This window comes from Sorghum bicolor, chromosome 6 (assembly GCF_000003195.3).
Source record: "Sorghum bicolor cultivar BTx623 chromosome 6, Sorghum_bicolor_NCBIv3, whole genome shotgun sequence".
Classification (NCBI taxonomy): Eukaryota; Viridiplantae; Streptophyta; class Magnoliopsida; order Poales; family Poaceae; genus Sorghum; species Sorghum bicolor.
Genome location: NC_012875.2, coordinates 50,998,634 through 51,021,569, shown reverse-complemented (window position 1 = coordinate 51,021,569; position 22,936 = coordinate 50,998,634). Strand labels below are relative to the sequence as shown.

At 42.4% G+C, this 22,936-nt stretch overlaps 3 protein-coding genes and 1 long non-coding RNA gene across 5 annotated transcripts; 2 read left to right on the top strand and 2 right to left on the bottom strand.

The window, feature by feature from the left end:
* Positions 1,362-5,395, top strand: LOC8054280 (wall-associated receptor kinase 5). Of its 2 annotated transcripts, none has more exons than XM_021462628.1 (4): positions 1,362-1,564; positions 2,964-3,485; positions 3,610-3,756; positions 3,957-5,395. In XM_021462628.1, exons 2-4 carry the CDS (start codon positions 3,104-3,106, stop codon positions 5,156-5,158), a joined length of 1,731 nt encoding a protein of 576 aa, XP_021318303.1. In that variant the 5' UTR covers positions 1,362-1,564; positions 2,964-3,103; the 3' UTR covers positions 5,159-5,395. The 2 variants fall into 2 exon arrangements, with proteins under 2 accessions (XP_021318303.1, XP_021318302.1); XM_021462627.1 differs by having other exon boundaries at positions 2,586-3,485.
* On the bottom strand, positions 9,729-15,438 carry LOC110436576. The gene is made up of 2 exons (XR_002454374.1): positions 15,040-15,438; positions 9,729-9,924 (listed from the first exon to the last, which is right to left on the bottom strand). It is a non-coding gene; the product is annotated as an uncharacterized LOC110436576 (long non-coding RNA).
* Positions 10,006-13,989, top strand: LOC8075935 (putative wall-associated receptor kinase-like 16). Its single transcript, XM_002448145.2, has 4 exons — positions 10,006-10,431; positions 11,037-11,955; positions 12,109-12,255; positions 12,466-13,989. Exons 2-4 carry the CDS (start codon positions 11,064-11,066, stop codon positions 13,662-13,664), a joined length of 2,238 nt encoding a protein of 745 aa, XP_002448190.1. The 5' UTR covers positions 10,006-10,431; positions 11,037-11,063; the 3' UTR covers positions 13,665-13,989.
* On the bottom strand, positions 21,044-22,696 carry LOC8075934 (phosphoenolpyruvate carboxylase kinase 2). The gene is made up of 2 exons (XM_002446745.2): positions 21,727-22,696; positions 21,044-21,530 (listed from the first exon to the last, which is right to left on the bottom strand). The coding sequence occupies exons 1-2, from the start codon at positions 22,562-22,564 to the stop codon at positions 21,469-21,471; spliced, it is 900 nt and encodes a 299-aa protein (XP_002446790.1). The 5' UTR covers positions 22,565-22,696; the 3' UTR covers positions 21,044-21,468.

The following is a 22,936-nucleotide window of genomic DNA, read 5'->3' as shown; positions in this document are numbered from 1 at the left end:
TGTCGTTTTGGCCTGAGGTTTCAATTGGGAACACGCTGTTGCTGATGCTAATCAAGGCAATAAAAGTGGCGCCTGCAACGGCAAGCAGGATCCACGGCGGCAGCACGAGAATAGGTGAGCAGGGAGAGAAGCAGCGTCGGAGAGGGTGCGGTGGGAGAGAATAGGGGGAAGAAAGAGGCATGGGCAAAATGGACAGATCACAACTCTTCTCTCTGTTCTGTATCCAGAAATAAATATTCTATTAAGTATTATGTCTACCAGCAAATTTGACAAAAAGCAAAGTGTAAAATCCAATTTTTTTCGTGTCCAGAGACAAAAAGAGTGTCCTCAGGTAAATTTTCCCTTGAAAGTATATAGATTGGGCTTTGCTATGGTACACTCAAATAACTGTGGACCGTTGATCTGAATACCAATTATCACATATTACCTCCTAAGAGGTAATAGTTATATAAGGAAAATATATTTCTATTAGATGTAATATGCATGCATGATCTAACTTTCCTAACATGACCTGAATAGTATTTTATAACATGCGCATAGACACACACCTGCATAATATTGGGATGGGACGCACGCTTGTGTAGCCGTATTTATTTTATGTATGTATACAAGACGGTGATTTGTAGATAGAATTAATACATATATAGTTCTTTGTATTTCTCTATTATAATTTTATTTTAAAAATGTTGTAAAGCTATTTCAAGGTATTATAGATAATATGTATCTATTGTAGTATAAATTTATAACTTCTATAATGTGACAAACTAATATGTATATATGACATGTACGTGATAGAGTGATAGTTGAATTGATTACATATATTCAATATTTTTTAATTTTAGCAGCACGTAACATAATTTTATAAAGATGACGTGTCCATATTTTTACTTTAAAAAATGTACTGCATGCAGAACCAAACAAGGAAGATAGTCTACATGGGATATGTTTGAGATTTTGTGGATTCTTTTACTATTTTATCACTATTAATTTATTAAATTGTTCTATTTATTTTAAAAAATCAACGGTTGTGATTTTTTGATATCTTACCTCCTCCAAGGTAAAGGGTGTACTATAGTAAAGCCCATATAGATTAGAGTGCCAGGCTCGCTTTTTAGGCCCAACATTGTTTTCCACCACAAGATTATTATAACGGCTTAGGTTTGCTGTCGGAGCAACCCAATCTTATAAGGTTTTAATTGCACAAGACTAATTTAAAGTCAACTATGTCGTTGTCTACTTGTCTGTTGATTTGTTCTTTGTGACGTGTATTTGATGGAATAATTGCAGGCCCTGTTTTGCAAACAACAAAAGTTTCAAGACTGGGTTGTTCGCTTGTTATTAACTACTAGTCTATTGTCTCTTCCGTGTCTTGACGATGACTCGTTCCTGACGATTATTCATTGACGCGAGATGTGCTCTTCTTATGTTCTATAAGTATATAGCATACATATATAGGGTTGTTCGCTTGTTATTAGCTACTACAACGAACAAGGAGCAGCGTCCAAAGGTTCAGAGCGCTCTCGGCGTCCAGGGGAGGACAGACTCCTCAACTAAATACCCAAAGGTACACATTCCATTCAAGGAAAACTGAATTCCGTTGCTATTTCAAGTTAGCTAGTTAACTACTGGATTGAGAATTTATTCTCCGTATAATTCAGTTCATCAGTCCTTTTATTCCCTTTAACTTCTTTTATCTGCTTGCGTGGAGAGTTGTTTGATGCTTCAAGTTTTAGTTGTCAACAGTAGGCAAGCAAGACGAGTACTCATATATTCTTGACAGTCTTGCACTATTATGTTGTCAGATGTAAATTGCGTCCCATGCAAGGCACTGTCCAAAAAAAAAATCACCTTTTAAATCGCCATTGTTTTAGCTTTTCTGTAGGCAATTGCATATGAAGGTGTTTCCAAACCTATAACCTGTACCCTGGATCACCCCTTCGTACCACCAGACTATATATTCTTACTTCAAGTGAGTATATTTGGACCATTAATGATCTCAAACTAAAAAGTGTTTCAATTTTTTAGATCTTATTGTGCACAACGATTTTCACTACTACAGTTTCTAGAGGCGGCTGATATGTCTCAGTGCCCCAGCCGTCTCTACTCTTCCACCACCCACTACAAATTGACGATTCATCGGGACGAGTGCCCAGCCACCTCTAGTAATTGGATTTATATAGGCAGCTAAGGGGGTGTTTGGTAGAGCCTCTTCTGAGGGGCTTCTCGAGAGGAGCCGAAGTTGTTTTGAAAGAGTCAGTTTTTCATTAGAAAAACAACTCTTTAAATAAAAGGTCTGGTAGGGCTTCTCTGGAGGAGCCGAAACTGGAAAGGAGCCCTGCCAGACATGCCCTAAAATATTATTGAGGAATTTAGAGACAAAAATAAAAATGTTTCTATGATTCCCTAGAAACCTCAAAGCAGACAAACGTTTCTCTGATAACTACGACATATTTCTCCTATGTATATGTACTCTTAGACTAGAATCAATAATATAATTTTTCTCCAAATACGGTTCTGTAGAAAATGAATTCTTGTAATAGGACCTTATAGCTGACCGTTGTAATACCATGGTTTCTACTTTCTAGTTATCCACCTGAGGAGGATGGAAGTGCGCTTTCTGCAATTTGGCCTTGGTCTTCTACTTCTGCTCGCGGCACAGCATGCGCCAGCTATTGCAGTTCCTAGCCCTCAATGCCAAATGCAGTGTGGCGACTTTGATATCCCATACCCGTTCGGTATCGGCGACAACTGCTCGTTACCAGGCTTTAACATTACCTGCGAGGTCCAAGATGGCATCCTCAAGCCGATCCTCTTTAATGTGGAGATACTCAACATTTCGTTGATTGATAGCACGATGCGGGTTTTGAACGCCATCTCGACAGACTGCTACAACCGCTCTTACAATAAAATGGATTATACTACATGGTCCTTAAACTTTAACGATACTCCCTATCTGCTCTCAGACGTCCACAACAAGTTCACTGTCATCGGCTGCAGCACCCTCGCTTACATCGCCAACGGCGACGGCCTGGGGGGCTACCAGAGCGGCTGCGTCTCGACATGCAGCAGTCTGTCAGACTTGGCTGATGGTTCCTGCTCCGGCATGGGCTGCTGCCAGACGGCAATACCCAAGGAGATGAACTATTACGATGTCACCTTCGACGGCAATTTCAACACAAGCCAAATTTGGAATTTCAGCCGTTGCAGCTACGCCGCGCTGCTAGAGGCGGAGGTGTTCAACTTCAGCACCGCGTACATCAGCACGACGGAGTTCAACGACACGGGCACTGGGCGGGTACCCGTGGTGATAGACTGGGCGATCAGGAACAGTTCGACATGTGAGGTCGCCAAACGGAACGAAGCGGGCACCTACGCGTGTCTCAGCAGCAACAGCGAGTGCGTGGATTCACGCAACGGGCCAGGGTACGTGTGCAAGTGCTCAACAGGGTATGACGGCAACCCTTACCTTCCAGGCGGATGCCAAGGTAATTCTCAAATGTTCACAAGTGTACGTGCAAAAATATCTTACATTTCTCGCCCCAATGAACGTACTCTAACCTCTCAAATGTGTATATTATCGTACTTATGAGATCTGGCCACCTTCTGCAGATTACGACGAATGTAAAGACATACTATCATGCCCTTCGGGCAGCATTTGCCACAACACAGTAGGAGGATACAGGTGTTCGTGTCGAGCAGGAAGGAAGTTCTCTGAGCAAAACAGAACGTGTGACCCTGATACAGGGCTCATAATTGGTAACGCCCTTACCTAATAGCTAGACAACTAATTTCTCACCTCATCATATATGAAATACCAATTGACAGCAATACCCAAGCATGTTTTTTTTTTTTACAAAAGGGTCACATCCATACAAAAAATGTTTATAATCTCTACGAGAAAAACGAAATCAGAGGAAAGTCTTTTAACAATGTTCTTATTTGATGCTGTTATGCAGGAGTTACAGTTGGCTTTCTTGTTCTCGTGATTTTCTCCTTCTTTGGATATATGATTCTTCAAAAGAGAAAACTGAACCAAGTTAAACAAGAACATTTTCGACAGCATGGAGGCGTGCTCTTGTTTGAGAGGATGAAATCAGAAAAGGGTCTTGCTTTCACTGTATTTAGTGAAGCTGAACTTATACAAGCCACAGACAACTACGATAAGAGCAGAATAATTGGAAAGGGAGGCCATGGGACAGTCTACAAAGGGATAGTTAAGAACAACATGCAGGTTGCAATTAAGAGATGTGCACTGATCGACGAAAGGCAAAAGAAGGAATTTGGTCAAGAAATGTTAATACTGTCCCAAATCAATCACAAGAACATTGTTAAACTCGTGGGTTGTTGCCTTGAGGTAGAGGTTCCGATGTTAGTCTATGAATTCATCCCTAATGGCACACTATTCGAGCTTATCCATGGGAAGAACCAAGCACTGCAAATCTCGTTTAGCACCCTGTTAAGGATTGCTCATGAAGCAGCCGAAGGACTCAATTTCCTCCACTCATATGCATCTCCTCCGATCATCCATGGTGATGTGAAGAGTGCCAACATCCTTCTTGATGGTAACTATATGGCGAAAGTGTCAGATTTTGGAGCCTCCATATTAGCCCCATCCGACAAAGAGCAATATGTCACAATGGTTCAAGGCACTTGTGGATACCTCGACCCTGAATACATGCAGACATGCCAGCTGACCGAGAAAAGTGACGTCTACAGCTTTGGTGTTATACTTCTTGAGGTCCTCACTGGCCAAGAGCCTCTCAAGTTGGATGGACCTGAGATGCAAAGAAGCTTGTCGTCAAATTTCTTATCCGCTATGAAGGAGAACAATCTTGATGCGATCTTGCCGAGCCACGTGAAGGGACAAGAGAGCAATGAATTGATCAGAGGGCTCGCTGAGCTAGCCAAGCAGTGCCTGGACATGTGTGGCAGCAACAGACCATCAATGAAGGAGATCGCCGATGAGCTCGATAGATTGAGGAAGCTTTCACTGCATCCTTGGGTACAGATTGATGCAGAGATGATAGAGACTCAAACCCTTCTTGTTGGTGGAATATCGACTGGTAGCTTTGAAATACAAGCTGCTACTACTGGGTATCCTACACAGGAAGGTGAAAACCTGCCCATGAACCCAAGAAGTTCTTATTACGCGAGGTGATTAGCATATTTTTGTAGTGCACTCCATTGAAACTTCTACTGCTGGGGTATCTCGGAGCTAGTGTTCTGCTATCTAATGTTTTGTATTGCATAAAGACACGAAGCTCTACGTATCTTTAGCCATTCAAATTATGTATTTGTTCTTCTCTGCAGCCCGTCTGCAACATGTAATACTCATGACAGCAAATTTTTTTAAGTTTTTCCTGTTGGATTTAATGTGAGCCTGGCCCACATTTTATTCAATCAAGTTAAATAAATTTTAAGGTCATATAAATGATAAGTGTAATAAAAATGGTGGACTGAACTTAGTTAATGGCTAAATTTGTAACGGTCATGGTTATGGTTACGGTTACTAGTAACTTCTACGATTATAGTTATAGGTAGGCCAGTTTTGATGTGAGTTTCATTTGCATTAAGTTGGTTGCCACATAGTCTTTTTTGATGACTTGGTGGTGTATTTAAGAAGAGAGAAGAAATAAGTTTCATCTAGATGAAAGTCTCTTGCCACAATTATCAACTCTGAGTTTTGGAATTAAATGTCTATGAAACTGTGAAATGAAACTCTCCATTGAGAGTGGTGTGTTTCATCCAAGTTTTATTTTATTTCATATGACATGGCAGTCTTGAAAACAACGTGATGAAACTCCCCACTGAGACTGGTAATTCACATGCTCGTAGCCAGCGACGGAGCCAGCGGCCGGTCAAAGCGGGCTTCAGCCCGGCCTAATGATTCTGAGTACATAGCGTCCCACCTAAGCCCCACTTTGATTTTTTTATATTTAATTATATAGATTGGGAAGGGCTGACAATTACTAGAGATAAAAAGAATACTTAATACTTATTAGGCCAACAAAGGCTGAAGCCCAATCCTGAAAAGTGAAAACATCTCTCTTTTTAACACACCCCTGCAGTCCGACGTTCTCATCCCCACGCTATTCATCCAGTCATCCCTATCGCATCGGACTCGCGGCGGTGGCTTCGCACGGGACACGGACGGCGCGGCCCTGGCTCTGCGGGCGGGCGCCGGCTTGCCTCTGCCGCTCTGCGCAGCAGTGCCAGTGGCCCAGCGCAGCTCCTAGATGGCCGCGGCGGCCAGTCGAGGCGAGGATATGAGTTGCAATCGCGAGGGGGTGAACGAGCGAGGGTCGGCGGCCGCAGGCGCTGTGAAGCTTTGGAGGAATAATGTCGGGCAAGCGCTGTTATTAGTTTTGCAATTGGTCCTTTCGGTATTTATGAACTTCATCTTTTTTTCATGACCTATTTTGTGAATTTTGTTGTTGGTCGATGTTTTCAATATAAGATTGAATTATGTTATTATATATATGTCCATTGTGAGAGGGATATAGTAGAGATAAATTGTCGTAGACTTTTGTTCAGCCCGTCCTAAATTTTTTTCTAGCTTCGTGGCTGCTCGTAGCAGCAATTACTAGTGATTGATGAGCATTTTATGACGTCCAGATTCATTATCTATCATTTGTCTTCCATTTTCCATGTCTAAGAAAGGTGTGCTCGCGTTTAGCTGCCCATGAGACATAGATTATTAGCACCCTTTCTTTGTCGAGAGGGCTCCGTTGATGCAGTACTTCTAAATAACTTTGAGTCGTTCATTGATTTCGATCGAATGGTTACGATAAACTATTTAGTAATCTTTTATTTTATAAAATAGGTTAAATAAGGAAAATTTTAGATATAAAATTCCTTTTTCTAGAGATATGGTAAATCTTTTTTTATGACTCTGGACACATTAAATCTTTTATTTTATACGTGATCTCTAATTAATTGATACATGCATGGGTAAATCTACGTGACATGATTTTTACCGTGTGCAGTATAATTAAAATTTATAGCATGACATGATGCATAACATGGATAACTGATGTATGCATAGGTAACTCATGCATGACATAATTTTATACGTGCAAATTTTATAGTGTGACACATTAAATTTTTTGGTGATTTGCATTTGCGTGTGCTTGTGTATGCATTTTAAATGAGTGGATACATGACATGCATGCATAGTGTTAGGTGAGTGAGTAACGTATTAGTACATGTAATGAAATTTTATTTGTAACTTTATAGTTTGAAAAAAAAAATATGCTTCTAACTTTATGATTTGATAAAAAGTTTTTTTGTTATACATTAATTTAGTGATATTTTGTTTTATTATATTAGAATAAATAATTATGCATATTTAAATTTAAAACACATCTCCATGGTATTTTATTAGGGGAATCCGCATGCAAGATTTCCCTTCCCATCATTAGTGGGTTGTGGGGGTTTTATTTTTGTTTTTATGAATTTATTAATTTATTAGTAATTCATTAAATTTTAAAAATTAACAGTTCAGATTAATTTGAGATATTACTCTCATAGATAAAAAGTTTATCTTAGCATTGCTCTTGCGATGTTCCTAACCGTTCTAATCGTCCACGTGCATGAAGGATTAGAAGAGCAGGCAGCTGGAACCATGCCCGTGTCTGTCAGATGGTTTTTGGAAGCGGTAAAAGTCAGGTGCCGGCGATTTAGAAACCACGTCATCGTACAGGCCCTACAGGTAAATATTTTTATTTCCTTGATCTTCACAACTGTTTTTCTCTCTCACCTTCGTATTGGGCATAGACAGGAGATTTTGTTCGCGTTGTCTCGATTTGTGAGCGAGACTAGCGACGAAGGAGGCCTTTTTCAAAAGATTTTGAATTTCGGTATAGTAGTATTTTTTATTTTTATTTAATAAATATTATTCAATCATATACTAACTAGTAACTAGGTTTAAAAGATTTGTCTCGTAATTTACAGATAAATTGTATAATTAGTTTTTGTTTTCGTCTATATCTAATGCTTCATATACTCTAAGGTTCGATATTACGAGAAATCTTGAAAAGTTTTTGAGAGTGAGAAGGTTTTTGCGATTTCTCTTGCCTCCACATTGGACCGAGCTAGCGACGTCGCCCCTTGTTGGTGCTGCACTGTACACTGCTCTCGGTACTGTAGCGGCTCCGGATCAACTGCGCACAAGAAAGGAGCAAGCGTTGGGAGGGTCCAATAGCGACGTCACAGAGTAGCTGTACAGTGCCGGAGCAAGAGCCCTGTACAGTGTGGGAGCTAGAGCCCCACCAAAGACGCCCGAGTCAACACAGCAAACGGTTGCACAGTACTGTCACTGCAGCATGATCATGACTCATGAGCTCATGGCGTTGTCCGTTTCTCAACACATCTGTGGTGCAAGCCGGTGGGGTGTTGCCGTGTGCGTGCTTGTTCGGTCAGACTGGGCAATCTGTCGATCCGGCCTTGCAGACTGGCCTTGTTTAGTTCACCCCAAAATTCGAAAGATTTTTAAAATTCTCTGTCACATCGAATATTACGGCATATGTATGAATCATTAAATATAGACGAAAATAAAAACTAATCACACAGTTTAACTGTAAATCACGAGACGAATCTTTTAACCTTAGTTAGTTTATGATTGGCAAACAAACGAAAGTGCTACAGAACTAAACAAGGCCTAGAGCCCGTTGAGAGCCTTGCTGTAGCTTGGCCTTGGTCTTCTACTTGTGTGTGCGGCACAGGGCGCCCCTGCTTTTCGGGTTCCTACTCCCCCGGTGTCAAAACAGTCAAGCCGGTTCGCTAAGCTGATAAACTATGATTAAAAGTACTGTTTACAGATTTCATATGAAAGAAAAATACTATTGAAATGACTGACAGATTTAACGAATAAGCCGACTAGTAGCGTGGAAGTCTGAAACAGCTACCCCTAACTTTCTGTAGCTTTTCATGGCTCCCTAGAATCTGCAACAAAGCAACGGTTGAATGTCCTGCCAAAGTTACACAGTTCGGTTCTGAACTCATGGAGTGATGAGGTACCGCGAGGCGTCCAGCCCGGGGGAGGCCCATCCAACACAACTGAGGCAAAGCAACCGTGCTTGAGAGTTGGTGACTTGACGATCCTGGCTCGTAGACTAGTTGCGCCATTGGCCCACACCCACACATTTGCTACCAGTCTTTGCTTACGTATTTTACGTACTTATTAACTAGGCATCATCACCGATAACCACTCCAGGTGATGTCACCATGTGCGGTGAGATCGCCGCTAGAAGCGTCAATATATATTTGTTGATCAACGAACTCGGGGGGCTAAAAAAGAAAACCGCGACACGCGGACACGCTCACACGCAGTTGACTGACCCGGCTGCTTGGCATCAAGCGGTAATGGCGAGCGGACACCGCGTAGTCCATTGTCCGGGGGCGGAGACCTCGAAATTGAAAGGTATCAGCCCACCTATAATATAGTCCTGTAGTTGTTGTCACGAGTTCATGACCATTTCATACGGTGACCTAGGAAGGGTTTATTTATACTTTATTATTCTACAAGCGAGCCTTCCGCTGTAATGCAAAAGCAACATAACTCAAGCATTGTCTCTATTCCGAAGATCCAATTCCTGCTTTTAAAGAAATCAAACATGTTAAAAATTTAACGAGTCTATATAAAAAAATACCAACTTATATAATTCCAAATAACTATTATTAGATTGATAAAGATATTTTCATAGTAAACTAATTTAGACTCATAAATATTAATTATATATATATATATATTATAAATTTAATCAAAATTAAAGAAGTTCGACTTAGTTTAAACATAAAATTGCATCCTTAACCACACATAACGACAGCGCCTTGCATGGCGGCCGGCGACTGTTTCCATGTTCAAGCGCTGTCACCGTCACCCTTTGGGAGAAGAAGATTCCAACGTCAGTTGTCGTTTTAAACCTGTCAAGTAAACTGTGATAAGATTTTTTTTTCACAAACTAACCAAGTAAAATGGATTATCTAGCTGAAGAAAAGAGTCCGGCCAAAAAGTATATATGCGATATGTTAAGCTCGTTTGAAGTGTCAGATCTTTCTTAAAACTCTTGCATGATTTGCTATCCTTCCCAACCTTTGTTTCCACCACAGGATTCATTTGAAAAATAAATTATATCGTTGTTGCCGTCAAAAAAATACTATGTCGTTGTCTGCTGATTTATTCTCTTCCGATGGTTGTGGTGGCTGTTTAGCAAAACACAAAGTTTCAAAATTTTCTAGCAAGACTCAGTCATCTCTGCTGTGTCTAGACCCGTTCCCTACGAATGTGTTCTTAACTTGTTATATACTCCAGCACACAGGGCCAGCCACAGGGGTGTTCGCTTGTTGCCGGAACAAATATCCAAAGGTCAGAGTGCTACAGGCGTCCAGGGGCAGGGCAGAGCTCTCGACTAAATATCCAAATATCCAAAGGTATGCTTTCTATTCGAGGAAATCTGAAATCGCTTGATATTTCAGGCTAGTTAGTTACTGAATTTATCCTCCACAATTTTGCTTATCATCCCGATTCCCCATAATAGCTCATCTATTCCTAACAGTCTTTCACTACTTATGTTCGCCCCTTGCAAGGCACTGTCTGCAAAATCAGCTTTAAACCACGATTGTTTTAGCTCTTCTGTTGGCATTCACTTGAGCGCAATTCCCTAATCCACCCGGAAGAGCTGATATATTTAGAAATATTTTACGATTTGATTCAAGGGAAGAATCAGCTTATGTACACCACTAGGATTGTCTTGTGCACTTGTAATAACTGTGCTTACCCAACCTTCCTCGGATCAGGCGAAGCCAGATCTTAAAAACTTATCTGGGCACATCATTAATCCAAATGCTGTACATTTTCGGTTACTATCTTCTGTTTCTCTTTATTAATATAGCACATGTATGGTTGTAACGATTCTACTCAATTCTGCATGTTGGGATTTCTTGACATGTAGGAGTACACAAAGCACAATTTAGCTGTACATATATTGACTCCGCTGATTTAGCTGACCGTTGCAATATCATGGTTTCTTCTATAGTACTTCCTAACTATCCAACCAAGGAGTATGGAAGTGCGGTGTCTACAGCTTGGACTAGTCTGTCTTCTGCTTATGTTGGCGTCACAGGACGCCCCTGCTCTTGCGGTTCCTAACTCTCAATGCCAAAGGCAGTGTGGTGGCGTTGACATCCATTACCCATTCGGCATAGGTGACAACTGCTCCCTGTCACCAGGCTTCAATGTCAGCTGTGATGAGGTACAAGATGGCATCCCGAAGCCATTCATCGGTAGCGTCGAGCTGCTCAATATTTCCTTGATTCATGGCACAATCCGGGTGCTCAACCCCATCTCAACATCCTGCTACAACTCCTCTTCCGGTCTCATGGAGGGTAATCCATGGTTGATCAACGCTACTGATTCTCCCTATCGGTTCTCTGACGTCCACAACAAGTTCACTGTCATCGGATGCAACACCCTTGCCTACATCTCGGGTAGCGACGGCACAGGCTACCAGAGTGGCTGCGTCTCGACGTGCAGCAGTCTGTCAGACTTGGCTGATGGTTCCTGCTCTGGCATGGGCTGCTGCCAGACGGCTATACCCAAGGGGATGGCCTATTACGATGTTGGCTTCGACAGCGGTTTCAACACAAGCCAAATCTGGAGGTTCAGCCAATGTAGCTATGCCGTGCTGATGGAGGCGGAAGCGTTCAACTTCAGCACATCATACATCACCACAACCAAGTTCAACGACACAAGCATGGGACGAGCACCCGTGGTCAGTGACTGGGCTATAAGAGATGGGACGACGTCGTGTGAGGTTGCCAAAAGGAATGAGACGGGCACTTACGCGTGCCTCAGCACCAACAGCGAGTGTGTGGAATCCCCCAACGGGCCAGGGTACCTATGCAACTGCTCCAAAGGGTACGACGGCAACCCGTATCTTCCAGATGGATGCCAAGGTACTAATTTGACTTAGTTCTCAAATGTTCAAGTAGTCCAGTGTACGTGCATAATATTTTCCATATCTCATCCGATGACTTAGCTCTGTAGCCTCTCTAGTCTCTATATATCAATTGTGTACTATCGCACTTAGTTCTTGCCACCTTCTGCAGATTACAATGAATGTAAAGATATATCGTCATGCCCCTCAGGCAGCATCTGCCACAACACGATAGGAGGATACCGGTGTTCGTGTCGAACAGGAAGGAAGTTTTCTGAGCAAAACAAAACATGTGTCCCTGATACTGGCCTCATCATAGGTAACGCCCTCAGCTAGCTAGACAACTAATTTCTCATCTCATATATGGAAAAACAACCGACAACAATACCCTAACATTCCTTGTCAAGAAACTACCATCATTTTTACAAAATGGTTACACCATTTATATAAAAATTGTTTTCAATCTGTAAGAAAACTGAAATCAAATGAAAATTTCCTAACAACACTCTTATCTGATGCTGTTATGCAGGAGTTACAGTTGGCTTTCTTGTTCTCGTGATTTTCTCCTTCTTTGGATATATGATTCTTCAAAAGAGAAAACTGAACCAAGTTAAACAAGAACATTTTCGACAGCATGGAGGCGTGCTCTTGTTTGAGAGGATGAGATCAGAAAAGGGTCTTGCTTTCATTGTGTTTAGTGAAGCTGAACTTATACAAGCCACAGACAACTACGATAAGAGCAGAATAATTGGAAAGGGAGGCCATGGGACAGTCTACAAAGGGATAGTTAAGAACAACATGCAGGTTGCAATTAAGAGATGTGCACTGATCGACGAAAGGCAAAAGAAGGAATTTGGTCAAGAAATGCTAATACTGTCCCAAATCAATCACAAGAACATTGTCAAACTCGTGGGTTGTTGCCTTGAGGTGGAAGTTCCGATGTTAGTCTACGAGTTCATCCCTAATGGCACACTATTCGAGCTTATCCATGGGAAGAACCAAGCACTGCAAATCTCGTTTAGCACCCTGTTAAGGATTGCTCATGAAGCAGCTGAAGGACTCAATTTCCTCCATTCATATGCATCTCCTCCGATCATCCATGGTGATGTGAAGAGTGCCAACATCCTTCTTGATGGTAACTATATGGCGAAAGTGTCAGATTTTGGAGCCTCCATACTAGCACCATCCGACAAAGAGCAATATGTCACAATGGTCCAAGGTACTTGTGGATACCTCGACCCTGAATATATGCAGACATGCCAACTCACAGAGAAAAGTGATGTCTACAGCTTTGGTGTTATCCTTCTTGAGGTCCTCACTGGCCAAGAGCCTCTCAAGTTGGATGGACCTGAGACGCAAAGAAGCTTGTCATCAAATTTCTTGTCTGCTATGAAGCAGAACAATCTTGATGCGATCTTGCCAAGCCACATGAAGGGACAAGAGAGCAATGAATTGATCAGAGGGCTTGCAGAGCTAGCCAAGCAATGCCTGGACATGTGTGGCAGCAACAGACCATCGATGAAGGAGATTGCCGATGAGCTTGGTAGATTGAGGAAGCTTTCGCTGCATCCTTGGGTACAGATCAATGTAGAGATGATAGAGACTCAAAGCCTTCTTAGTGGAACACCAACTGCTAGCTTTGAAATAGAAGCCAGTACAACTGGGTATCCTACACAAGAAGGTGAGAACCTGCCCATGAACCCAAGAAGTTCGTACTATGCTAGGTGATTAGCATATGTTGTAATGTATTCCATTGAAACTTCTACTGCTGGGACATTTGCGAGCTAGTTGTTCTACTATCTAATGTGTATATACTGTTACAGAAACAAAGCTCTGCCTATATTTACCCATTCAAGTATGTATATGTGTTTCTGCGCAGCACATCTGCAACACATAATACTCCATGACAACAAATTTATAAGTTGTTTCTTTAGATAAGTTTATACATCTGAAACATTACACATGTCAATAGTTGTAATTTAATTTGTAGCATTCTATGTTTATACGCAATACTACTATATATAGAATAATTCAATGTAGAAAATACATTCAATATCTTAAGTGCCTAGGTGCATATTAATGCTTGTTGTGTTATCTGATTGTACCGGTGTAATGTACCGGCGATAATGAACATGGGGAGTATGTCTCATCAACGAACCTTAAACTTGTCCCTTATTCTCACTTATTAGGTCCTCGTACCCTTAAAATACATTTTAGCACCATAAACTTGCTAATTGTACTACATTAGGCCCAAATCTTAGAAATTGCATTAAACCGCCCATGTGGCATGCCGACTGTCCCAAATTCTCATCCAAGTAAATGTCACACGGTGCGCCGCGATGGGGTCAGCGACAGCCATGTGCAAAGCCACAGCCATGCTCTACTTCTCGCGGCAACACTGGGGTGGACACTAAGACTCTTAGTTGAGGACCCACTGCCTTTGACTTAGGGTTAGGATTCACATATTTGGGAATTTGACTTAGGGTTTGGAATTTTTTTGGGGAAAACGAAATTCGAGATCCAACGTTCTCGAAATTTAGGGACTTTGATCTTACAGTTTGCAATTCGCCTTTTCCCCTCCTTCTACATGCTTAAAACTGAAACCCGAATACCTCACTAGGTGTTGTCATATCTAATCCGAGTAAATTAAAAGGGATTGGCAATTAACCTTGGCTAAAAGTGGCATAATTAACCCTAATTTGACTAAAACAATGTGAATTAGGCCCAAAGCTAATTGACTTAGTTACTAATCTGGGTATTAGGGCTAAACAGTGGCACAATTAGACTAAAACATGAACAATTAGTACTTAAACACAATCAAAAGCCAAAAATTATGCCTTAAGCCAAAACTTAAACATAACAGAGACTTGGAGTAGCACTAATTAGATCTTAATTTAAGTCCACCCAAGGCTTCGCAAACTTAATTTGGGTCACTTGAACACAGCCCAGCTCTGGCTAACAAATGTTAAACCTTAGGGCTTAAAACCGGATCACTAGTTTATAATTAGGACACCTAATTTGGATTAATATTGGGTACATACCTATACGACAACAGGCATTAATGAATCTGAAAAGCAGGAGCTGAACGATGTGGAGGCCATACCTTAGCTAAGTAGGCTCCCCCCCACTCTCTGACGGTCAGACCTAGCACCTCTCCTCATCCTCTTCCGTTCGTGGCCGCCGCTCTCCAGGAAACACCGAGCAGCAGCTGCTCATCTCCTCCGACCTTTGCCTCTAACTCCGCGGCCCTCCCATTCCTCTAGCAGAATAGACAGGAGATAGCGCAATGCGCACCTCAATGGCTCAGCCATCGCAACTCGCAAGCAGCAGGCAGTAGCACATCTCGTCCTGTCCTCCTGCCCCCTCACACGGAGGGACGGGCGGACGGCGGTTCGGACAACCAAACGGTCGCCGCAGAGGAACCGCCCGGGCCGACGGTGGTGGCGGCGCAGAGCAAGGACACGTTGCGGAGGGCGGAGCGAATGTGCGATAGAGAAGGTGGGGCAGGCGGGCAGCAGCCCAGCGGACGGATATGTGATGTGTCGTCGGGCTAGCGGGCCATGGAACCAAATGATGGGCGGGCTCGGGCCACGGTTGTCAATCAGACGCTCGGGCCGGATGCGCCGGCTGATTTGTTGTTAGCACAGTTAAATGACGGATAGATTCGACTATAATAAATTTAAGTGAATAAGTTGAATCCAATCTAACGGATGATCAGGTATAGTATAGGCGTATAGCAGGCGCTGATGCTGTAGGTCACCATAGTTGTACTCACTTTGTCACATAAATAAATGCAGTTCTTTGACTACTACGATTTATGTTTGACTATTCGTCTTATTTAAATTTTTTATACAAATAATAAAATAAAAAATAATTATAAAAATATCTAACAATAAAATAAGTTATAAAAAATAAATAATATTTATTAAAATTTTTTGAATAAAGCAAACAGTCAAACATGAATCATAGAACTTAAAGAAATGTAATTATTTGTGGAATAGAGGAAGTACTTGGTACCTGCCGACCTGGGACGTCCTTTGTGGTGGCGGACTGGCGGTGCTCTTCTCGTTGCTCCAGCACTTAGGATGGATCAGGTTCTATTTGCTAAATTTATTTTAGCAATTCAATAATAATTTAAAAATTGAAAACGCGATTGGTATATAGTATTCACTAAGTTATGCATTAAAATCACACGACAAGGCGATTGCGTGTGTATCGGTGATCCAAGTGATTTTTTTCTTTTTTAATACAAATACATATGTATAATACGTATATAATATTGGTAACATGCCGATCAAACAACATTTAGATAGTAATAATAAAATAAATTACAGAAGTTCTTAGTACTCTATGAGACGAATTTATTAAGTCTAAATAATCTATCATTAGTACATGTTTAATATAGTTTTACTGTAGTACCACACTATCAAATCATACAATTAGTTATTTTTATATACTTTATATTTGTGTTGAAAAACATCCTATGGGATAGGAACTAGGAGTAGTAAACTTTAGGGGAGGAATAAATAAGACATCAATAGTTAGACTATCTCCAACAATTGTCACCCAAAACACAAGACTCATTTGTCCTTTGGGTAGCGCTACAGTTAAAAGGTTCCATACTTATTTTTAGTCTTCTCCAACAACAAGACCTAAAAGACAACACTCTCTGCAAATAGGTCTCGAGGAGAGAGGATACCCAAATTTGGGTTATGCCTCCCCTGATACCCAAAATGGGTTTTCTGTATGGGTACTCTGTTGGAGGCTATAGGTATTGTGTTGGAAACCTATTTTGGATTTGGCTTCCCAAATGCATATGCTATTGGAGACAGCCTTAGAGGAGGTGCAGTGCAATAGATGCACCCACCAAATGTGTACCCGCCGATGGTCATGACAAATAATATATTCAGTCTTATTTTCAATCAAATCTAGAAGTAGATTTGTTGTTGTCTTCCCATAAATTATTAAAGTATAGAACCCTCTTTATATGGTCGGGCAAGACCAAAGATATGGCCTAGTAACATAGAGAGGGAGAGAGAAAAGACTCTATCAGAGTATTCCCAATTTAAAAAACATTATAGTTTTTTAAACATTAATTATATAATCATCTAACTATTTTGCTGATGTGGCAAGATAGTTATTGAAGAGAGAGAGAGAGAGAGCAAAAATCATAGAAACCAAGTCTAGGTTAGAAATTATGTCTACACGAAAACCAAAATATGAAGGGATTTGATGGGTAACGAATGAAGAGAAAAATATTGATGTTGATTTGTTATAAGAGAAAAATTATTTTATAGTTAGAAAAGTATGATTGATTTTTACTACTAAGGCCTTGTTTAGTTGCTAAAAATTTTTGGCAAGCACTACTGCAGCATTTTCGTTTGTATTTGACAAATATTGTCCAATCATGGATTAACTAGCATCATAAGATTCGTCTCGCAAATTACAGATAAACTGTGTAATTAGTTTTTATTTTTGTTTATATTTGATGTTCCATGCATAGGTCGTAAGATTCGATGTGACGGGAAATCTTGAAAATTTTTGGCACTTTTTGCGAACTAAACAAAGCCTAAATTCAAACGAACAGTACGACAGTAGTACATACAAGATCATCAAGGTGCAGCCACGAGACCGCGAGTACTGTAGTGAGCACTGAACAACAGGCACAGAGGAGCAGCACCATGTGACGGCCCCGTTGGGGAGGGCCAAATCGTAATCGATGCAGGGCGGGTAGGTAACATGTCTCTCTAGCTGGCTGTCTTCGTTGTCCGGATGCTGCAGCTGGGGGGGATTTGGCTTTCAAAATGCAGTGCAAACGCCGTAGTACGTGGTCCTTGTTTATTTATTTTTATGTCCAAAGAGATTACGATCCACTGGTCATAAATGTCACTGATGATGCCACTGAAAAATTGAAGCTTGAAGCGGCTACTCTTTGCCGGCCATCGCAACCGGCCATGATACATGGGATCGATATGGCCATATATTGCCCACCACCGCAAACATAAGGCTGCCACAGGTGTAAGGCTGCTGCTTGGTTCATTAGTGGCATCAGCTCGCCAAAAGTTCTTCGACTATTTGAAATAGAAAATCGCATCATAAGAGATGTTTAGTTGAGGGTGATAAAATTTAACATACACTTTAGCATTTTTATTTTATTTGACAATTAGTGTCTAATTATAGACTAATTAGGCTTATAAGATTTGTCTCACAAATTATCCTCTAGCTGTTGTTTTAGTTTTACAAATAGTATATATTTAGTACTTTATGCATGTGTCTAAACATTTGATGTACGATGGATGATAAAAAAAATACCCTAAAACCAAATAGGGTATTAGGCGACCCATTTTGCCACCACATGACGCCACGGATGCCACGGCGACACTGACAACCAAACAGCTTCTTATGCCAGCAGTCGCTTGCCAACCACTAGGGATGAAAGTGGATAGTTGAAAATTCAAATTATCTGAGTTCATATTTGCTTTGTGCGGTATCTGTTTCTAATATATGGATACTAAATGGGATGTCTTGATCTGTTTTCTATTATTTTCTCTATTCAGTTCTACTCCCTCTATCCTAGGCCTTGTTTAGTTCCAAAATATTTTGCAAAATTGATACTGTAGCTTTTTCGTTTGTATTTGACAAATATTGTCTAATCATGAACTAACTAGGCTCAAAAGATTCGTCTCATCAATTCCTACCAAACTGTGCAATTAGTTTTTATTTTTGTCTATATTTAATACTTCATGCATGTGTCTAAAGATTCGATGTGACGGAGAATCAGAAAAATTTTGCAAAATTTTTTGGAAACTAAACAAGGCCCTAGTATAAATGCTAGTTTTAGCACAACATTCAAGTGTCTAGGTTCATATATTCATCCATGCATTTGGACACGGCCACCGCCCTAGTTCAGAGAATCTTTACTGCACCCCGAATCCTCGATGAGAACTAAAACGACTATTAAAACGAAATAGAGAGAGTAGATCTATATTTAAAAATTGATGATAGATATATAATGTAATAAGTAAAAAAGTAATGCATAATTTTGAAACTATTAAATGCAATGATTCATAGCATAATTTTAAAAGATATACTCCATTTGTTTCAAACTATAAGTCGATCCGGCTTTCTATATACATAGCTTTTACTATATATTTAGATAGATACAATATGTATGTAGAAAAGCCGTAACAACTTACAATTCACAACAAATGGAATGGAAAAGAAATGTAATTGGGCCACACGTTCTGCACTGTTTCCATATGCGTCTGTATAAAGGGATGGTCGAAACAGTTCCCCCATGGCGATGGCGTATCGGTGCATATAAACCAGCACGTATCACATTCTTCTCCCCCACTACAATATATACTCTATTGCCCAGAAAAGATAAGCCAATAAGGAAGAGGTCATATCAGGTTTCCATCAAAAAGAGATCGTATCAGGTCTTTTTATAAACGGTAGCACACAACCAAGCAAGCAAGCAACAACACACGAGAGATTCACGAGTTGGAAGTGGCGAGCCTTGAAGCTTCCCAGGAGGGAACCTTCTCCGGTTATACCAAAGCATACACTCCGCTTCTCGAAGTGGATTCCATTCCCGCTGGATCGCTTGCAAACCAAGCAAGCTCTGAAAAGACACGGACAGGACAGAACAAAGCGGATCGAGGTAGTTGGGTGCGCCGGTGGTAGTGGTACGGTTCGTCCGGAGCCGAGGCCGGCGGATAAACCCAGGATATGCCGTCCGGTAAGGTCCACGGCACACGATTCCTCTAGACTTTAGAGCGGGGGTAGCCGGGAGGGAATCAAGCAGGGAAGGTGATAAAGGCACGCGACGCGCGCGTAGGAGGAGAGCGCCTCTTATCGGTTCCCCCAGTCTCGATCCGAGTTGCTTATCAGGATGGAAGAATGTGTGCAGCAGAAAAAACTAAAGGGAACACTGGATTTTTGAAGGAAAAAAAAACTCAGCCAACGAAAAAAGGCCACTCACAAAAGGCGACGTATAACTTTAGTTATAGCTATAAACATTGACAGAATTACATATTGTTTGAACGACAACAACAAAAAAAAAGAATGGTTTTTTAAGAATAGTCGCTGAAGTGGGATATATATAATTTCTGTCCCGGTGTTTGTGAAGTCGTCTTCAAATAGATTTCAATTCTGAGGCCTTGAAAGTTTTTAGTTTTCACTACAGTAGCATTTTCGTTTATTTGTGGCAAATATTGTCCAATCATAGACTAATTATGATCAAAAGATTCGTCTCGCGATTTACATGTAAACTGTGCAATTAGTTTTTGTTTTCATCAATATTTAATGCTTCATGCATATGCCGAAAGATTCGATGTGACGGGGAATCGATTCGATGTGACGGAGAATCTTGAAAATTTTTTGGTTTTTGGGGTAGAACTAAACAAGGCCTGAAGGGAAGTTTCCTATACACCTCTTTGGAACAAAGGATTAAACTCTATGAAATTTTGCAGGGCAGGACAGAGGCGAGAGGATGTGAGGCTGACATTTAGACCCCCCCTGGTGATTGTCTAAGTCTAACCAATGCAATACAGAAAACAGGGGTATTGCAGCCTAGGTAACCAAAACTAAGTAATCGAGGTTGAGTGATTCCGCGGTGTCAGTTCCACCATTTCATGGTGAGAACAAGGTAAATCACTGCTGCCAACACTTCGTTATTTTAGCAACCAACCAGACGATCTCATCTCATTTGCACTGAGTGTAACGAAACGGATAGGCCTGAAAGCGTTTGCACTGGCTGGCTACGGGCCAACCGATAAGGAGTGGGTCACCAACTCACCATATCTATATGTTATTATCATCTTATCTTATCATCAGAATTTGCTCGAAATCACTGAACCACAGCTAACACTGATCAGATTATCGAAAAAGCTCAAGGCCTTGTTTAGTTCCAAAAAATTTTACAAAATCTTTTAGATTTCCCGTCACATCGAATCTTTAGACACATACATGAAGTATTAAATATAGACAAAAATAAAAACTAATTGCACAGTTTGGTCGAAATTAACGAGACGAATCTTTTGAGCCTAGTTAGTCCATGATTAGATAATATTTGTCAAATACAAACGAAAAAGCTACAGTGTCAATTTTGCAAAATATTTTGGAACTAAACAAGGCCCAAATCTACTAGTAGTACTTATTCATTTGTACACATAACACATGCACGGTTAGACTAGACAGACGTGCATACATCACCGTCGCACTACACTTTTATACTCCCAAAAGCACACAGGGCGGCCGGGAAAAAAAAAAGCCCAAAAAGGAAAAGAGGAAAACGGCCCAGGTCACCGTCACACACACACACCCGGGCGCCGCCGCCGCGCGGCGGAGCGACGATCTCCAGTCTCAGTGTCTCACACTCCTCGCCGCCGCCGCCGCCGCCGCCGCCGCCTACTTGCTGGATATACAGAGGCGTCTGCACAAAACTCGTCGGGGACAACACACCGCATCGCTACGATGATACACGATCGGTTCCGGTCTCGTTCCAAACCTGAGGAGCCCCGTGGGCTCCTCAGGTTGGCGTTGGCCGAACCACCTCTCGGACTCCCCCTCCGCTCTGGATCCACGGGTGCCCTGCATTTTTTGTTCCGACGAAACCGCGGATTGTTAGATAAGATCCCGGGAGGTAAGATAAGGCACATGATCTGCGCTAGCGTCCAATAATCTATATCCTAGGAAAGAAGACGAATCTGACAATCTAAATATTCAATGCGGCAGCAGCACGAAATCGAGATAACGCATAGTAGATCCATGGGTGACTGTGACTTACGGAGGACTTGCTCGGCGGAGAACCTTCTCGAGACGTCGCGGCACATCATCCGCCGCATCAGGTCCTTGGCCGCCGGCGACACCCCCGCGAACAGCGCGGGCGGGAACCTGAGGCTGCCCCGAAGCACGGCCGCGAACACGTCCGCGGGCGTCTCGCCGCCGAAGGGCAGCGCGCCGCCCGAGAGCAGCGCGTACATCACCACCCCGGCGCTCCACACGTCCACCTTCTCCCCGTACTCGCCGCCGGCCACCACCTCGGGCGCCACGTAGTGCGGGGTGCCCACCAGCCCCTCGGCGCCGCGGCGGCGGCCGCCGCCCTCGCCGCCGCCGAGCCACGCGGCGGAGCCGAAGTCCGCGAGCCGCACCCGCGGGGGTGTCTCGCCTGCGGGGTCCAGGTCCAGGAGCACGTTGTCGGGCTTGACGTCGCGGTGGACGACGCCGCGGCGGTGGCAGCCCGCGAGCGCCTCGGCGAGCTGCGCGACGACGCGCGCGGCGTCGGGCTCCGGCACGGGCGCGCCGCGACGGAGGCGGACCCAGTCCAGCAGGTCGGGCCCCGTGCAGAGGTCCATGACGGTGTGCGTCCAGGCGTCGTCCTCGTACACGGCGCGCACCTGCACGACGCCCGGGTTCTCGTCGCCCTCTCCGCCGGCCAGCCGCGCCAGCTTGGGCTCCAGCTCGGCCAGCGCGCGGTCCAGGTCGTCGGCGAGGAGGGAGCGGTCCACGGACTTGACGGCGAAGGGCTCACCCGTGGCGCGGGAGACGCAGCGGTGGACCACGCCGAACCGCCCGCGGCCGATCTCCTCGCCGATCTCGTAGTCGCGCTTCAGTTGCTCACTCATAGATCTGTTTTCGCGCTCCGTTCGTTTCTTCGGGAGACTTCCACACCAGCAGTGGGGAGCCCGACTATTTATTAACAGCGCCTCGCACCGCAGAATATTCGGATCCGCGCCTGTAACGTTTGTGTACTCCCTTCTTAAAATAAATAAATACACGTCTCCTTTTATATATATATATATATATATATATTCTTAGGTTTAACTGGATTATAAAATATAGAACTATATCTTTATTTCTATAATTTTTGAGGAAAAAGAACAATACATTACTTAGAAAATAGTTTAAACTACAATCCTGATTATTAGTTCATTTTTAAAAGTGAGATATATATTGCTATGACAAAGGAAGTACTTAGTAGTTAGTACTATACCTAC

Coding starts and splice junctions, on each gene's coding strand:
- LOC8054280 (XM_021462627.1), top strand. CDS start 2,603: ATGGAAGTGCGCTTTCTGCAATTTGGCCTTGGTCTTCTACTTCTGCTC. Junction 3,486..3,609: donor CCTTCCAGGCGGATGCCAAG/GTAATTCTCAAA, acceptor CACCTTCTGCAG/ATTACGACGAATGTAAAGAC. Junction 3,757..3,956: donor TGATACAGGGCTCATAATTG/GTAACGCCCTTA, acceptor GCTGTTATGCAG/GAGTTACAGTTGGCTTTCTT.
- LOC8075935 (XM_002448145.2), top strand. CDS start 11,064: ATGGAAGTGCGGTGTCTACAGCTTGGACTAGTCTGTCTTCTGCTTATG. Junction 11,956..12,108: donor TCTTCCAGATGGATGCCAAG/GTACTAATTTGA, acceptor CACCTTCTGCAG/ATTACAATGAATGTAAAGAT. Junction 12,256..12,465: donor TGATACTGGCCTCATCATAG/GTAACGCCCTCA, acceptor GCTGTTATGCAG/GAGTTACAGTTGGCTTTCTT.
- LOC8075934 (XM_002446745.2), bottom strand. CDS start 22,564: ATGAGTGAGCAACTGAAGCGCGACTACGAGATCGGCGAGGAGATCGGC. Junction 21,531..21,726: donor CTCCGCCGAGCAAGTCCTCC/GTAAGTCACAGT, acceptor CAAAAAATGCAG/GGCACCCGTGGATCCAGAGC.